The following is a 17,070-nucleotide window of genomic DNA, read 5'->3' on the forward strand; positions in this document are numbered from 1 at the left end:
GCTGTACAATTGCGCCTACCGAACCTGTGATGTTTTGTGGGGTTCCCTCTTCCCCTTAACCCCACAAGTGATGAATCACAAAATATGTAATTATAGATTATGAAATATTTATTTCTAATGACCAATAAATGGAATTTTGTCTTGAAGCATGGTGTAGCATGGGTAACAGCCTTAATGTAACCACAGTAAACTACATCGCTACATTTTGCAACAGTATGCATAAAAAGCCAACATCCGTGCGAAGGTTGAGATAGCTTCTTTCTCACCAGATCAGCTTATCTGCATGTGGCAGAACCCCTGGAGACGGAGAGAGGAGTGGTGTCCCGGTTCCTAAGACCATATCGGAAATACGTGTTTCCTGGTGGTCTTACGCGACCCCGGTGACAGGCTCGTTTGACCCCCAAAGAGGTCGCGACCCACAGGTTGAGAACCGTTGGTCTACAAGTCCTTGTCATAGAAAGCCCTTGACCTTAGTGAAAAGGCTCATCAATTTCCAGTGATGAAATGAGAAGAGAATAATCTCATTTGCAAAATGCTGGGGATAGTGTTGGCATGGGGGTGGGGGTGGGGTGCCGAGGGCGGGGCTGTTTGAAAGGATTACATTAAGTAAGGGCTGAAGCTATGCTCTGTACAGGACCTGGCACCTAGTACTGAGTGCCATCAAGTGGACTCCAACTTAGACCACTCCCCTCTGCTCCTCTCCCAATCCCACGTCGAGATGCCAGCTCCCAGCGCTGGTTTTGTTTTCATTTATTCTGAAGAGGTAGGACAGCAGACGGAGAAAAGAGAGACGTTGTCAAGGGTTTCGTGCACAAATGTGTTTGATCCATAATCAACGCTCAAGGAAGCAGCAGCCATTGAGTAAAGAGAGTTACATTGGGTAGATCTGCTGCACAAGTCCTTTTTTTCTTCTGCTTCAAGCTTTATTTATTTAAAAACAGTTTTATTGGCACATACTTGATGTTAGTCCAGGTAGACCAGAGAAACAAATTCATAGACAGTCATGTGTATAAAACAGAGCTTTATATAAAAGAACAATTGTACACTGACTGGCTCGTCTCCTCCCCACGACCCTTCTGTAAAGGGATATCCAGTTGCCTACAGATGGACTTTGGGTCTCCACTCCGCACTCCCCCTCATTCACAATGATATGGGTTTTTGTTCTGGGTCTTTGATGCCTGATACCTGATCCCATCGACACCTCGTGATCACACAGGCTGGCGTGATTCTTCCTTGTGGACTTTGTTGCTTCTCAGAAGGCCGTTTGTTTGTCTTCAAACCTTAAAGACCCCAGATATTATATCTTTTAGTAGCTGGGCACCATCAACTTTCTTTACCACATTTGCTTATGCACCAGCTTTGTCTTCAATGGTCATGCCGGGAAGCTGAGCATCATAGAATGTCAGTTTAAGAGAACAAAGTGTTCTTGCAGTGAGGGAGTACTTGAGTGGAGGTCCAATGTCCGTTTGCTACCTTAATACTAAACCTATAAATATATGCACATAGATCTATTTCTCCATCATCAGATATAAATATACTTACATATGTACATGCCTGTATTTAGACCTCTCTAAATGCCCTTTGCCTCCTACTTCTTTCTTCTATGGAGGAACTGTGTTAAAGGGTCACGGCATTAGGAAGGTTGAGAACCACTGGTTTAGCTCCCCGGGTCTCTATAGGTTTATCTATCCTGGATTTCATATTCAAGAAAAGCATAACACACACAAATGACAAAATTACACAGGAGGAACTGTATGAAAGGGTGGTGGCCTTGGGAAGATTGGGAACCACTGTGCTAAGCAGAAGGTAACACATTGAGAGCAGCTGTGCGTCGGGGTTGTTTACTTGGCGGTGTAATGTATGATTGAAGGAGGTCAATTAGGAGACAGGGCTTGTAAATGCTTGCAACCAACAGGGAACTACCCGGCACTCTGCAAGTAGCATTTTCTATTGATGACTTGTCCGGCCAAGTAGAGAACTTGAAGTGTTGCAGTTACAGACATTCTGAGCCTTTAATAACTATGGTCATTGGCCAGGAATTCATGCTGGTGGAATGTGCCAGCCCACAGTAGTGCGGTATAGCAGCGTTACCAGCCATGCCCTCTGTAAGATTCTCGATTGCCATCAAGTAACACGCTCTGCCCTGGTGTGTCTTTCTGGCGGTTTCCGGATAGCACAGAGAATCAGAATTTTCAAAGCAAGATGGAACGCTGGCTGGAGATAATCTAGTCCAGCACTCTCATTCCCCTGATAAGGAAGTTGAGGTCTAGATTGCCAAGCGGCTTTCCCAGCATCACACAATCAGTAGCGAAACAGACAGGGGCAGTCAGAGCACTTCACTCTAAAGTAAATGAATAGAGCTGGGCGGCCATCAGTGTTCTGCAGTTTCAGACCAGGTCCATTTCCTTGAAAGATGCTTTATGCCCATTTGTAATCAATCACCATTCCTGCTCAGAGCCCCAGCCCAGGCTGACTGAGTCTGCTCTCTCCAGAGATTTTCCTAGACAGTTCGTAGAAATGGAATCCACTGAAAAACCCACTGCCGTGAAGCTGATTCCAATTAAATTAGCCACGCTGCAGGACGGAGCAGAACTCCTCGCGAGAGCTTCCCTGGCTGCAAACCTTTATGGAAGCTGATTAGCCTCGTTCTCCCTTCAAGAGGGTGGTGGCTTTGAGCTGCCAACCTTTCCTTTATTGACTCTCTGGAATCCTACACTCTACAGCCTTGTGCAGTTAGCTCGTTTCGCCTAAAAGCAGACTTGTGTTTCCAAGGATCACACATGTTTTGCAGCAGGCACCAGCTGTTCCTTCCTTTCTGTGGCAGAACACAACTGTGCATAGGTCCATTTTAAAAAAGCATTTTGCTGGGATAGCTCTTATCACAATCCATCTGTTGGGCCACGCACACTTGTACATGTGTTGCCATCACCGTTTTCAAAACATTTCCTTTCTACTTGAGCCCTTGGTATCAGCTCCTCCTGATTTTATACCCATGTTCTTCTCCACACTAACGTGGTTTCCCTGTTGTGACTCTTAGGCATACTATTGGACATGTGTACAAGTCTTTGTGGGGACATAGTTATTAGTTCTCTTGGGTAGAGACCTAGGAATGGACTTGCTAGGCAGTGTGGTAAATTCAGGTTTACCTTTGAAAAGAATTCACTTGTTCTGAGCCTTTGGAATGTTTCATCAGCACATGTCAAAAAGATTTCTTAAAATCGCAAATGCCTAGCTAAGTAAAATTCTGAAAAAAATGATCAGATAAAATTTGCATAGTTATCCCAGTTGTTTCTACATATGTATTTCTTCTGGGGGGGCCAAATTAAGAAAGAGAAATATAAAAGACTACCTTTCCTCCTCCCCCCCTCCCCCCTTACTAGAACGGGGTCATTTCCCCACCCTTAGCTAGCAAGCTTCCTTTGCTTGATTTGGGGTAAATTTGACCTTGGTGAGTTTATTGCTTCACTCGGGGAATTGTTTCATGAATTTACAATCATCTATAAGGTGCTTTCAAAACGAGAATCCAGAAATAGGCCTCACAGAAAGAGGCTCCAATCTAGTAACCGGTCAGAAACTATCGGAAAATACTGTTGCTAATAACAGTTTACTCACCTCAGGCTTTTCAGCAATCCCTGGTATTTCTTAGGGGAGGGAGTCACCGTTAGCACTGCAGACACTGGCCAGGACATGCTGTGTCAGAACAGAGGGGTTCAAGAGTTCCCACGTTCCCCTCGGAAGATACCCCTTCCTGAAGTGTGCTTGTTTCATTGTGCTTGCATGGCATGGTGTGGAGGCTGAAAATATCCGGAGATCCGTCATTTGAATGCTGGTCTTTTATTAGGAGCTCCTAAGAAGTCCCTGGCGTGGGGTGGGGGTGCAGTCGGCTTATTTGGCTGCTAACTGGACAGTTAGTGAGGGAAATCCACCCAGAGGGCCCTCAGAAGAAAGATCCGGTGAGTTACTGCCTCAGATTCACTTTTCCAAAACCCCGCGGAGCTGCGTTCTACTCAGACCCACACGTGAGGCCGTGCGTTGGGATTGGTTCCCTGGCGGTTGATCATTGCTGTTTTCCGCAGTCGTTTAAGTGTGTCACAGGGGGATCATAGATAATTCTGAGAAAACTAATTGCGAACATATTTCTGTGTTTGAGTTTTGGTGTGTATTTCAATATGGGGGTGGAGAGAGAATGGCAGAAGAGGCAGATGTAGAGCCTGCTGGGGGGCACTCATAATTCACATGGCGTGAAGCTAATATTAAAATGAATTATCCTCTAAGTGCAGGGCCAGGGGGATGGTGTAGTGGGTGACTTGTTGGACTACTACTTGCAAGGTCAGCAGTTCGAACCCATGAACCCTCTGAGGAAAAAATGAGATTTTCTGCTCCTGTTAAGATTTACGGCCTCAGAAACCCACAGGGGCAGTTCTACTGTGCCTGTAGCGTTGGTATGAGTCGGAACCACTTGCTCGTGGTAAGCTGGGATTCTGGTTTTGGTAAGCACAGAATCATTGATAGACCGAATCAGCCTTCCTCGGTGTCCCCACCCGCAATGGGCAATCGCCTGGAGTGAAAAGCACTGTGTGAGCGGTTCATTGAGTGGGACTCAGAAGCAAATCAAATGCGCAAAGATTAATTTGCTATCTTTTTACTCCATTGGTGTGCTGAATAACACGAGGGGGAAAACAAAACACAAGCGCAGGATTTTTCTTCATCTCGCCACCGCCACCGGGGGAACCACCACAAGGTACGGTGACAGCTAATCCAGCGAGAGGCTTCTGCCACCATCGGAAGCAGGCTTCTACTGCGGCGCCTGCGGGTGGGTGAGAAACGCCAGCCTGTCTCTTTGTACTGATTCGCAAACCAGCTGAAAGTAAGGGCTCAAGTAGAAAGCAAATGTCTGAGAATGATGATGGCAACAAATGTACAAATGTGCTCGACACAATGGATGGATTGTGATAAGAATTGTATGAGCCCCCAATAAAATGATTTTTTTTTTAAATTTACAAACCACCTGTTCCCTGTGGGACATTATGAGAGTCAGGGGTGCTTCCTTTGTTGTTTTATTTAGCTTTGCCAGGTTTTTGCACTTATTAATGTATCTGCATATCTACCTAGATAAGATAGGCAGGATAAATAATTGGGAGATGAAAAGAATGGGGCCAATGGTTCCGGGGGGATATGGGAGAAGGGGAGGTGGGAGAAAGGAACGGGGTGGTGGTGTAACCAACCCAGGGACAAGAGAACAACAAGTGAACTAAAATCAGTGTAAGGAAGGTCATAGGATGCCTAGTGGGGCTTAATCAAGGGCAATGTAGCTGGGAGGAATGACTAAGCCTGAATGAAGGCCAAACATGAGGTGGGACAAGAGGAAAGTAAAAGGAAATAGAGGAAAGAACCAGGAGGCAAAGGACATTTATAGAGGCCTAAATACAGGCATGTACATATGTAAATACATAAATAATGAGAGGGGAATAGAACTATGTACTCACATCTATGTGTTAAGAATGAAGGTTGTGGATGGACATTGGGCCTCAACTCAAGTACTCCCTTAACACAAGAACACTGTTCTAACAATCCGGCATTCTGTGATGCTCACCTTCCCGACATGATCACTGAAGACAATGGGTGCATAAGCAAATGTGGTGAAGACAGCTGATGGTGCCCAGCTGTCAAAAGATATAGAATCTGGGGTCCTACAGGCTGGAAGATAAACAAGGGGCCATGTAACTGAGAAACAACAAAGCCCACATGGAAGAAGCACACCAGCCTGTGAGATCACAAGGTGTTGAAGGGATCAGGTATCAGGTATCAAAGACCAAAAACACACAAACAAACCCATAGCATTGTGAATGAGAGAGAGTGTGGAGTGGGGACCCAGGGCCCATCTGTGGGAAATTGGACATCCCCTTGCAGAAGGGCTGTGGGGAGGAGACAAGTCAGTGAGGGTGCAGTGTAGCAATGATGAGATATACAATTTTCCTCTAGTTCTTGATCCCCCCACCACTACCACCATCACGATCCCAATTCTACCTTACAAATCGCTGGACCGGAGGATGTACACTGGTACAGATAGGAACTGGAAACACAGGGAATCCAGGACAGATGATCCCCTCAGGACCAGTGGTGAGAGTGGCAATATGGGGAGGGCGGATGGAAGGTGAGGGAGAAAGGGGGAACAGATTACAAGGAACTACTTATAACCTCCCTGGGGGACGGACAGCGCAGAAATGGGTGAAGGGAGACGTCGGATGGTGTAAGATATGACAAAATAATAATTTATAAATTATCAAGGGTTCATGGGGGAGGGAGTAATGGGGAGGGAAGGGAAAAATGAGGAGCTGATATTAAGGGCTCAAGTAGAAAGCAAATGTTTTGAGAACGATGATGGCAACCTATGTACAAATGTGCTTGAAAGAATGGATGGATGAATTGTGATAAGAGTTGTATGAGCCCCCAAGAAAATGATTAAAAAAAAATCTTGGCACCAATTAAAATAGAATGATACTTACTAGTTGCCATGGCATCTTTACCTAGTCACGGTGACCCCCTGTGTATAGAACAGAACTTGCTCTGCAGTTTTCAAGAGTGTCTTTGAGACGCACACTTCAAGGCTAGTCTCCTGGGGTGCCTCTATGCAGGTTTGAACTGCAACCCCTCCGCCTTCCAGCTACAGCAGGTGAGTCCTTAAGAGCTTACGCCACTAGGGACTCCCTATGATAACTGGCTGAATTTTGATTCCGGGTGATGGTACTGCCACGGGTCCATGAAACGCAATAACAAGGGTCAAGCCGACCACATACTGGTAGCAAGGTATAACATCGAGAATGCGCTAGAAAACCAGGCACAGTGCAATTCAGTCACCAAGAAAACGAGAAAAGCCAGGCAGGTGTTCCATTAGAAGCTGAAGTTTTATTATAGGATACTCGTACATAAAGCACATCTAAAATTGATGTGTTCAATGCACTTTTAATAAAGGTAATGTAATATTAAAGGTACAGTTTCTAAGTACAATATAACAACATTCATATTAGAATGAAAATTGGAGTATTTAAAAGACAACATTAAATCTCTCTGTTTTTTACAGCTTGTATTTACAAAATGAATCAAAATATTTTTTTAAATTCAGGACGCAATAAAATAACAAACAGCTGGAAGTAAGCAGACTACTGCAAGAGTGAATTGACAGGAAAACCCAATGTAAGTGAAAAGTTGGATGAGCCTCTAATAAAGATCATTAGCAAAGTTTTAGTACAATACTATTTTTAGGATTCCCATACATGGCTTGCAATTTTAGTGTGGCAGAAAAGGAGATTTTTTGTTTTGTTTTGACATACTGTACACAAAACAAACAGCATATACAGTCCAGTATTACTGCTTCCACACTTGCATGTCTATTTACAGAAGGCTGAGTGTCGTTACTCACCAAGTTGTGTGAACTTTGTGTGCTTAATCCTCAAGACCTACAGACAAGTAGAGCCAGCATGTCATGTTTGTTTTTTCATTGTGGCTTTAATTTTTGGTTATAGAAGAAATTGTTTGCCATAAGGCTTGGCATACTATATAAATTTACCAAAACCACCCAGGGATATACTTGCTGGCAATTAACCTTAGTTAAGTATGGATATGTGCTGGCCATTGTGCAGACTCGGAGAGATTGCAATCTCTATCCCTGGGAGGCTTAGGATTCTGTGTGTGTGTGTGTGTGTGTGTGTGTATGTGTGTGTCTTTTTCTTTCTCCCCACCCCTCCAAGGATTTCAACCGTGTTCTAAGTAAAGCCATCTGGAATGATGTGATTTGTATTCACAGAAATTTCTCCCTACACTTCAGCCAATTCACGTCAAAAAAGGCTAACCTGCTAGCACTCGCTCTCATTAACCACACATGATTGCATGTACCAGTAAGGTAACAGCAACTCTTGCACCGAAATGGGAACTGTCTAGAATTATGGGTGAGTATGCAGCGCATGGAAGCCAACCATCGTGGCTTGAGAATTTATCACCTTCAATTACAAAAAGTGCAGTAAACAGAAACATTTGCTCTAGATTTATAAATTGCTCAAAAAATCTTTGCTAAAGATCTTACAAATTCGGTAATATTGGAGAACAATTCTAAGCAATATTTAAGAAGGTTAACTACATCCTTAGTTAGATATTTGAGATGCATTGATTTTTTAAGAGCACTCAGAAGTCTTGGGAAACTAGATGAAAGAGTTTAATTAAGGTCACCATTACATTACTTTTAAAATTAAAGTCCTCCACTCAGTTCATGGAACTGGCTTAGGTTATTCAACAGTGCAGGACATCCTGGTTGGGTTTTGCTGGATAGCCCAGATCCTGGCAAGGGATCCCTCGCTACACCACACAGGGCTCCAGGGGGAAGGGAAAGGGATATTCTGCCTCCAGGCCACCGAGGCTGCTTTTGTACAGACTCTTAATATCCATCAAAGGAGCGAGGCACGCAACTCCGTCAGCAGATAATAACACAATCCCTTCATAAGAGGCAAAAAAGCACGTTACTCCGTTCAGTAGAGGGTTTCTTTAGGGTCTTAAAGGCCTGGCACATTGTTTTTCAGCTTAGGCGATATGGTATTAAGCCAAGTAGCAAACATAAAGTAGCTGATACGTTTTCATAGATCCATATTTATAAACAAATTCACCCTACAGATGTCAAATATCAATACTAAGGAAGTAATTTTATCCCAATTAAATATACTCTAGAATAATTTATATAATATTATGTATTTAAAGAGAAAAGCACGACCCAAATCCAGCACTCTGATACAGCTGCCAGTTGGGCACAGGTATATGTATATATATATATATATATTTATATGTATATATATACACAAATATATAGTTATACTCAGTGAAATTAACAAGACCCAAAGGTGGTATTTTCTAGGAATAAAAGGGGTTTTTTGTTGTTGTTGTTCACAAAAGTAACTTATCTAGCACCACACATCAGAAAAACACAAAAATAGCACACTCTAGTTCTAAACAGCTATGTCTAAAATAGATTATATAGTAAAACCGGTATTATACAGCATATTGTGGTATTTGATCAACAGATAAATATTTGCACTGAGTAGGCTGTTTATAATATAACATTTTCTTATCTATACAGAATGAAAGCCAAAAAGTTAACTGTATAGAGATGTGCAGAACAACATTAAATATTATGACCCAAAAGCAGAGACAAAGGTAAATCTGAAAGGAGAGTAAGAGAAAATGTTTACAGGCCATTACAAGTCCTTAAGTTAAGAGTAAATAAGGAATCAATTGCTCAAGTTGAAGAAAGCAGTAAACAAGAGGTTGCATTTACATGCAGATGTCTAAAATTTGTATTTTTTTTTAAATCTATGCACAAAAGTCATTTGTTTTATTGCTTGACATTCAGTTATGGCTAGATTATTTAACCTATTTTTTTTTGTACTTTGGAAACAAGAATATTGTTAAAGGTGCCATAAAAATGGACAACATTAAAACGGTTTGCAAATAAACCACCTAACACTGCAGTTCTTTATACATATCAAAAGCCTTGTCTGGGGTTTGTCATATGTTAAATATATTTAAACTGGGAAAATATGCTGTAGCTTGAAGCCTCCCATTGGCCCAAACATCCAATACAAAAACACATCTCCCTAAAAGGAGCAGGCAGACAATACAAGTACATTTAAAGAAGCAGCCAGCTAATGTCCTACTGTTTACAAATTGACCACTGTTTTCCATGAGATTTCAAACCATCGTGGATAAGAAGAGCCTTTCGGATTCAGGAAGGTGTGTACAGTACATACGAATTTTTTTTGTGAACTCAGATTCACTATATTGCTCAAGACCTATCTGCATTTACACCTGCAATCCGCTCCAGGACAATCAAGTTCCTGGGAATAATCTTCATCCACATTAAAGTCAGAACGAGTGAGAAAGGAGTCACACACACACACACACACACACACACACACACACACACACACTGGGGAGGGTCTCGTTGTTCTTCGAGAACAACCTCGTGGCATGTGCAGTATGTCAAAGCTAATGGCGGGCGTACTACCTTTCATTAGGTCTCAGAAGGAACAAAGACAAGGAAATGGGGTACTGCTTCATGTGGCAAAGCACATGGAGTGTAAACAGCAAGCGCACATTCTCTAGACCTCCTTTGCCAATCTTCCCCTGCGTGTTGGCCATTCAGGGCTCCGTGTTCCATGGCATCACTCGACAAGAAGGATGGTTTCTATTTGGATTGAAGATCCCGTCATTCACGGACACATAAATGACAGAAAGTATTTATTGCTTTAGGTTCTGAGGGTCTGGGTGAACATGGACATCCCCCCCGTCTGTGATGGTGGCTTGGGATGAAGCCAGGCTTCTGGGTTCCTTTTAAAATCATCTGAGAGCCTGACAAAACTGAACTCATCTAAACAAATGAGCAAACAAGCAAACAAAGGAGCAAACGGACCCCAAAGTGAAGTCAACTGCCCTGGGAAGGCATGGATGCTCATCCTGTGCCCGCCTCACAATCAGACAGTCAGAAAACCTCCGCCCTCACCTCCCACCCCCTTAAATCTATCAAACTTTTGAAGAATACTAGCATTTGGGGGTTAAAATGAAGACCTGGTCAGGGACTCTTAGCAACAGATCAAGATTTACTAATGCCAGGGCAGTTCTTGGCACACAATTTGATCCATCCTATCACATTATTTTACGGGGTTCCTTTTGCAAGTCAGAAGTGACACTCATATGTAATAACACTAGAAAAAAACCCTTCAATAATCCGCCTATCTATGCATAGGTGGTGTGTGCCATTTTCTCTGTTTTTCTTAGACAAAACAAGGTGAAGGTATCTTTTTGATCTGTAAAGCATGGAAGTTCTTTTGGTAATGAGAAACTATGTAACATTTCCTCTGACTACATGGTTCAGGTGTGGAACAATTAAAGTCAACAAGAACCCCAAGGGTCACTGACATGATGGGAAAAATAAATGAGAATATGCAAACAGGACTGTATTTCAACACTGTGAACTGCATCCTATAAGCTGGTTGTAGTTGTTATAATACGAGTAGGTTTCTTTTTTCAACACCAGCCTCTGAATTAACAGGTACAGACCATGAATGTACTAGTAGAAGCAGTATTGTACTTACAGGGATTTTTGTTTCCCCCCCTCCACCCCTATATGAGGACAGAGGGCAAACAATAGTAATTACTGGCATTTAAACCAACAAGTGTGTCATTTTTTACCTACCTCACTACACAGATGGGTCTCTCATATGACCACTGGTTTTTAACAACTTTTTAAAAATTCATAGTATGTAGAATTAGAATTTGAAATAGCTTTTGACACATAATGCTTTAAATATCCTCGGGAAAAATATTTTATTAAGAGTAGAGCTTGGCAAATGGCAAAAAGTGGGACTGCATTTTGAGTGGCGGCTTTCTGTCCCGACTTCAGCTATGGGTTTATCTTTTGAACATAACTGGCGTGACTTTATACTGCTTTGGAAGTGATTCGCAATTTCCAAGCACACAAGACCAAACAGCACACTACATGTCAAACTCAACACAAAGAGATAGTAAGAAGTTTACACTCACCCCCCCTACACACACACCCCCCCAGTGCTACACAACTCACTTGTGCCTTGGAGGGATAGTATTATTGTCATTATGATAAGAAAGGAAACACCACACAATTTGTCCCAGTAGTACTGGCCACCCTGTTTGAAGAGTTTTAGAAGATCCCTGAGCACATGGTTTCTGACTCTTAACCCCAACTCCAAAATGATAGGGCTTTTATTGTTGATAGCAAGATGGATTGTCATTCACAGTAAGTCAATCATAAGGTGCTTATTTACCCTTCTCTCTCTCTCTCTCTCAGTCTTTCTCACCTATCAGCACAAAGAACTGTCAGAAAATAACTTAAAACTTATTATTATCTTAAACGAACAGCACTAGAAGGACACGTGATTGACACACTCAATGTTGGAAACAGTGGATTTCGGATCATTATCTGGCTGCCCCTCAACACGTGATGTCAGTCGACATTCCTTAGCCCGCGACCAAAAAAGGCAAACAAACCGAAACAAGAACAATAACCCAAAACACTGTACAAATATGTATTTTTTCCCTGAGGGATCAAGGTACACCCGCAAGTGCTCTATGTACATATTGCACTAGAGAGGCAGGAAGAACACGTGCAAACAAGCGGCGAGGGCGAGGGAGGCTGAGGACAGACGACTTCTCCAACCTCCTCACGAAAGGACCGTGCGAGGTGGGTTAGCGCGTGGGAATGTCGGAACACACACATCTATTCCTTAGTCGAAAACGAAACACACCTCTATCTACCATGGCACATGTAGTGAAATAAAAGTTTCCCAAAGACAGACAGACAAAATTCCATCAAGAAAATAATACAAAGTTTGTTGGTTTTGTATCTTTTTTTTTTTTAGAAAATTACATTACTTTCTTTCATTGTTTCACATTACAAAATCTTTTTTTTTTCTTTACACAAATCACATTTTATTGCAGGAAAAGTGCCATCAAATATTTATAGAAGGGTTAAAAAAATAGAAGTCTCTCTAAAGTGGTCCAGACAAGGCTTTGTATAGAATAAATCTTTTTTTTTTTTTCCATCTTTAAGTTTTGATTTAAGTGTTTCGAATACATTTTATTTTTCCATTGACACGTAGTAGCCTAAAAAGCAGTCTGGCGCACGCACAGCACACGCACGCACATGCGTGTGCACACGCGAGTACATACACACGCGTGTGCTCACTCCTCACCTCACCCCACCGCACACTCACAGAGATCTGGGAATCCACACCCTCAAGAACAACCAAACTTAGAAGCAGTGTCAAAAGTCATGTCTTCCGTATGTGAGGATGGGTGAACTAGGGTGCCAGAGACGGGGAACATCTGTAGCCTTCACACAAATTAGGATGCTGAACACTTAAAAAAAAAATCATAGCTTTAATGCAATTTACAAACTGTCCAAAAGCACTTTCATCCGCACTTTTCTTTTCACTGTGCCCGGGGCCAGTTCTCCACACGGTGGCACGACTATTCGGACACCGCGGCGAGAGACCGTATTCCGGCTTTCTCCCAGTCTCATGGACCCTACCTTAAAAAAAGAAAGTACAAATGCCTTATAGCAGCCAAGACGACAGCGACATCGTTCCAATCCTGGAAAGACTAGGGGGTGTATACATTTCGGAAACTCTAGTTGTAACTTGGCGCCACCAAGTCTTTTTATAGGTGTTTCTATAACAAGGAAGAAAAAAAAACACAACATTTTCCACATAATTTTCTGGACCCTGTAATTTTTTTTTTCTGACAGAATTATGGTTTCACTTTAGTTCCCAATGTAGATCCGAATACTCATCACACCTAGCACATCCCCACGGTTCTGTTCCTACATAGCCGATGAACCTTGTTCTTCTCTCAGACCCAGTAGCAGGATTACAACACTCTTCCCTGGTTAACTCTAAAACCAGTGTCACAGGAAGTGACCTTTATTGAGACTGGAACAGCTCTTCTGTTCTTTTTGCATTAAGTCCATACAAACTCCTTCCTGGCAAAGGAGTGCGGTTTAAGTTCCACGTTAAGTTCTCTCTCACCCTCTTTGCAGTTCTCCTAACGCTGGCCATCTCAGAGTGAACGCTGAAATGAGTTTAGTTGCTCTTTAATGCGCTAGCTAGCACCTGAGGCTGGTCATATTCAGAAAGCTTTGGTTAAAAAGAAGTTAATGAACTTGAAGAAAACCATTCCCAAATTTTGTGAATTGGAATGACCCACAACAAAACAAAACAAGACGCCCACCCCCAAACCAAACACATTTTACTCCGAAGAACAAAGAATAGAATACAATGGACAAATAAATAACGGAACTAAGCTTAGAACTCTTCCTAGAGTATAAATATTATTTGTCTTTTAAAGGAACTATGCTTACTTAAATTTTAAGCAATTTTATTTAACCCTTTTTACCCAGATATAAATACTATATGCTGACACTTAACCTCTCTATATAAACACATAAAGTTTTATATATCTGTAAGAAATTTAAGTAAATATTACTTTCGTCTTCTATTTATGGTTAAACTCTTACTCTATTTTTTGGGAAAAACAACAACAGCAAAAGACTGAGATGTTATTTAGGCTTCATACATGCTTCTGAGTAAATCATTCCTTCCTTCTGCCAAGTCCCTTTGGAAATATGTTAAAAAGTCAGTGGAGTTTAAAGCACAGTGAGGGCTTTGGGGAACCCAGGCTGGGAATCCAGTCTGACATCAGGAGGCCCAAGTCCTGGGGAAAACTCAGGAGGGACCCAAGTGGCAGGAGAGATACTTCCTGGGTTGTAAAGGGTTACTTGGAAGCTCCCACCTCTAGGCCAGGGGATGATGTTTCCTGTCTGTACAAACGTGGCTGTGGGGGTCTGACCAGCAGCTTCAATCCTATCCCTGGCGGGAATAACATACTCGAAATGCTCCGGTTCCTAAAAGGTCACGCTCTCTCTACAACACGCGCACCTGCACGTACATAAGACTGCTGCATTCCCCGCTCCCGAACTGGGGACCATAAAAAACTCCAGAAGATCAAACTAAAACAAATCAATCAGCCTCACTTGCACACAACAACGGAACAATCTTCAACACATTTAATAAAATAAGTTACCGTCCACAGTTTTCTCGTGAAGATAAACACAAAAGCAACGGCTTGCAGCCAGCATCAACTTCACGTTAAAGGTTTAAAATACTTATCGTGTAAATAAGAGAAAGCCTATTCAACACTCTCTGTGCCTTCCTCACCCTCCCCATCCGTGTCTTGAGGAGCGATACACGGAAACTGCCACACTGCCAGGCAGCTGGTGTAGAATTAGTCCGCTCTGGGACACGCTCTGAAACAGATTCACCCACCAAGTAATGCTTCATGTCCCCCTGGGTGGGGTGTGCGTCTGCTCCTGGTAAAATCTTTGGATCCTTCTTAAAATAAAAAACTTAAAGAAGCTAGATTCTAATAAATATTCGTGACTGATTTGCTCTCAAAGTGTTAAGGATTCCAAACTGAGACCAAGTCCTTTTCCCTAGGAAACGGCACAACGAGCCTTTCCTGGACCTCCACCAGGAGGTACCATTGAAAAGAGCGTTGCCCCCACGCCCCGCTCCCCGGCGAGCGTGTGAGGGCAAACCCAACCTCTACAGAAGATTCAGCTTTGTATGAAGCATAAACACATCGACTCGGAAGCTTACCCAAAAGCAAAGCACAATTTAGAGAGAGTTCCACTTCTAAATTCATGTCTATCGATTAAAAAAGGAAAAAGGAAAACTCAACATGGTGATTTCTAGATATGACCAGCCAGTCTTTGAAAAGGAAGTCTGTACACAGCAGCATAAACCTCTCCCGGCATACCTTCCAAGCCTTCTCAGTTAAACTTGTGTTTCTGGTGCACATGCGACATGACAGTGAACACCCTAGTATTCCACTCAAAGAAGAAGGTGCAAAACGAAAGTGCCTCATCTCAATTCAACAGGAAAAGCTACACCAGTAACTACATTTTATATTAATTAAAACAATAATATAAACAAGATCTCTTTTAGCTATATATAGTCTTCATGCCCATTTACCCTGTAATATATTATAATGCGACTGTTGCTAGTGCTGTGGACACTTTTCATGCCGTCCTGCAGCTGGCAATAATCAGTGAGCAAAACGAAACGAAACAAAACAAAACAAAAGCGGACGCACACACACAAAAACTTCCTTCATGAAACAAAGAGCAAGTTGTGCAAAGTAATGCCGCAACCTCCGCGCTGCACACCGGCCACTGACGATGGCTGGACCCTGCTGCTCCGGACAGACGGACGGATGGGGGACGCTGGAGAAAGTCTGTGGGCAGTGAGCTACAAGAAAAGGGGCTTCCCCCACGTTGGTACCCTCCTTCTGGGTAAACAGAGGTCAACGGTCAAGAAGCTGAGACAGAAAAAGGGTCCGTATCTGTGGGTATAATGGAAATCATATGCGTGAGAAAAACAAGTTCGACTTGGACTGGCGGCATGGTTTCCCTCCTTGGCCTGACCCTGATCACGAGCAGGTGCGCAGGGGGATGGCGTGCCAGGTCTGTGCAGGGCCATAGGAAGTGTCTCAGGTTCGCTTTGTTTTGTTTGCTTTTCCGGTTGCTACTTCAGACACTCTACACGTGCTCGGGCGATTACCTTTACCCGTCAATCTGCATCGCTGGCTCAAATTCGGAAGTGAACAACTCCTTGTACAACGGGGGAAAGTGAAGTCGCACAATGTCCGGGTATATTGCTTTAAACGCCATGAGCTTCTCCGTATGCCGTCCGCATAAGGCTCGTAATGTCGACACCTTGCATATTAACTGTGAACGGAAAAGACGACACGCTGTTAGGCGGGAGCCGGCGGACGGATCGAGGGGCAGGGGAACGGGAGGGTCATGCCAACATTCTTTACCCTGGGGAGACCTCTGAAGTCAACTTCAATGTCCCATCACCCAGGGCTGGTAAACAGAAATGGGGATGCTGTCATGCCCTACAACGCCACACCTACTTTCTTTTCTTTTCTTTTTTTTAAAAGCATTTTATTGGGGGCTCGTACAATTCTTAGCACAATCCATACATGCATCCACTATGTCAAGCACATTTGTACATTTGTTGCCATCATCATTCTCAAAGCATTTGCTTTCTACTTGAGCCCTTGGGATCAGCGCCTAGTTTTCCCCCTCTCTCCCTGCTTCCCCCTCCCTTGTGCTGCAACACCCTGTCCTTTTTGGGTCCACATTAATATTCTACTTGTCTCTCAACAGTTTAAATGTCACTTTTACCATGCCGTTCTCTTACTACCACGCATAATACCAACTCCTCCCCTCCCCCGCCTTTTTCCCTTCACTCCTATGCACTGTTGTTCTTCTCGAACATTCTGCCCTATATTATGGCTAAGTGTGCATATCTCTATCCCCAAGTGGATTAGGAAATACCCTTAAGGCAGAAACCAATCCTATTCATCTTCCAATCCCTTGAGATTGGGTATAATACATTACACACAATGAATGCTCAAAAATGTATTATC

At 42.9% G+C, this 17,070-nt stretch overlaps 1 protein-coding gene across 1 annotated transcript in view; it reads right to left on the reverse strand.

Moving 5' to 3' along the window:
* Positions 1-6,886: 6,886 nt before the first annotated feature.
* RORA (RAR related orphan receptor A) overlaps positions 6,887-17,070 on the reverse strand; it is a 69,959-nt gene continuing 59,775 nt past the window's right edge. The window contains 1 exon segment of the mRNA XM_045286477.1: positions 6,887-16,363. Coding sequence (XP_045142412.1) covers positions 16,199-16,363 — 165 coding nt within the window. The 3' untranslated portion in view covers positions 6,887-16,198.

The sequence above is a fragment of the Echinops telfairi genome, unplaced genomic scaffold (assembly GCF_000313985.2).
Source record: "Echinops telfairi isolate 266 unplaced genomic scaffold, ASM31398v2 ScPeMD7_8;HRSCAF=38, whole genome shotgun sequence".
Taxonomy (NCBI): Eukaryota; Metazoa; Chordata; class Mammalia; order Afrosoricida; family Tenrecidae; genus Echinops; species Echinops telfairi.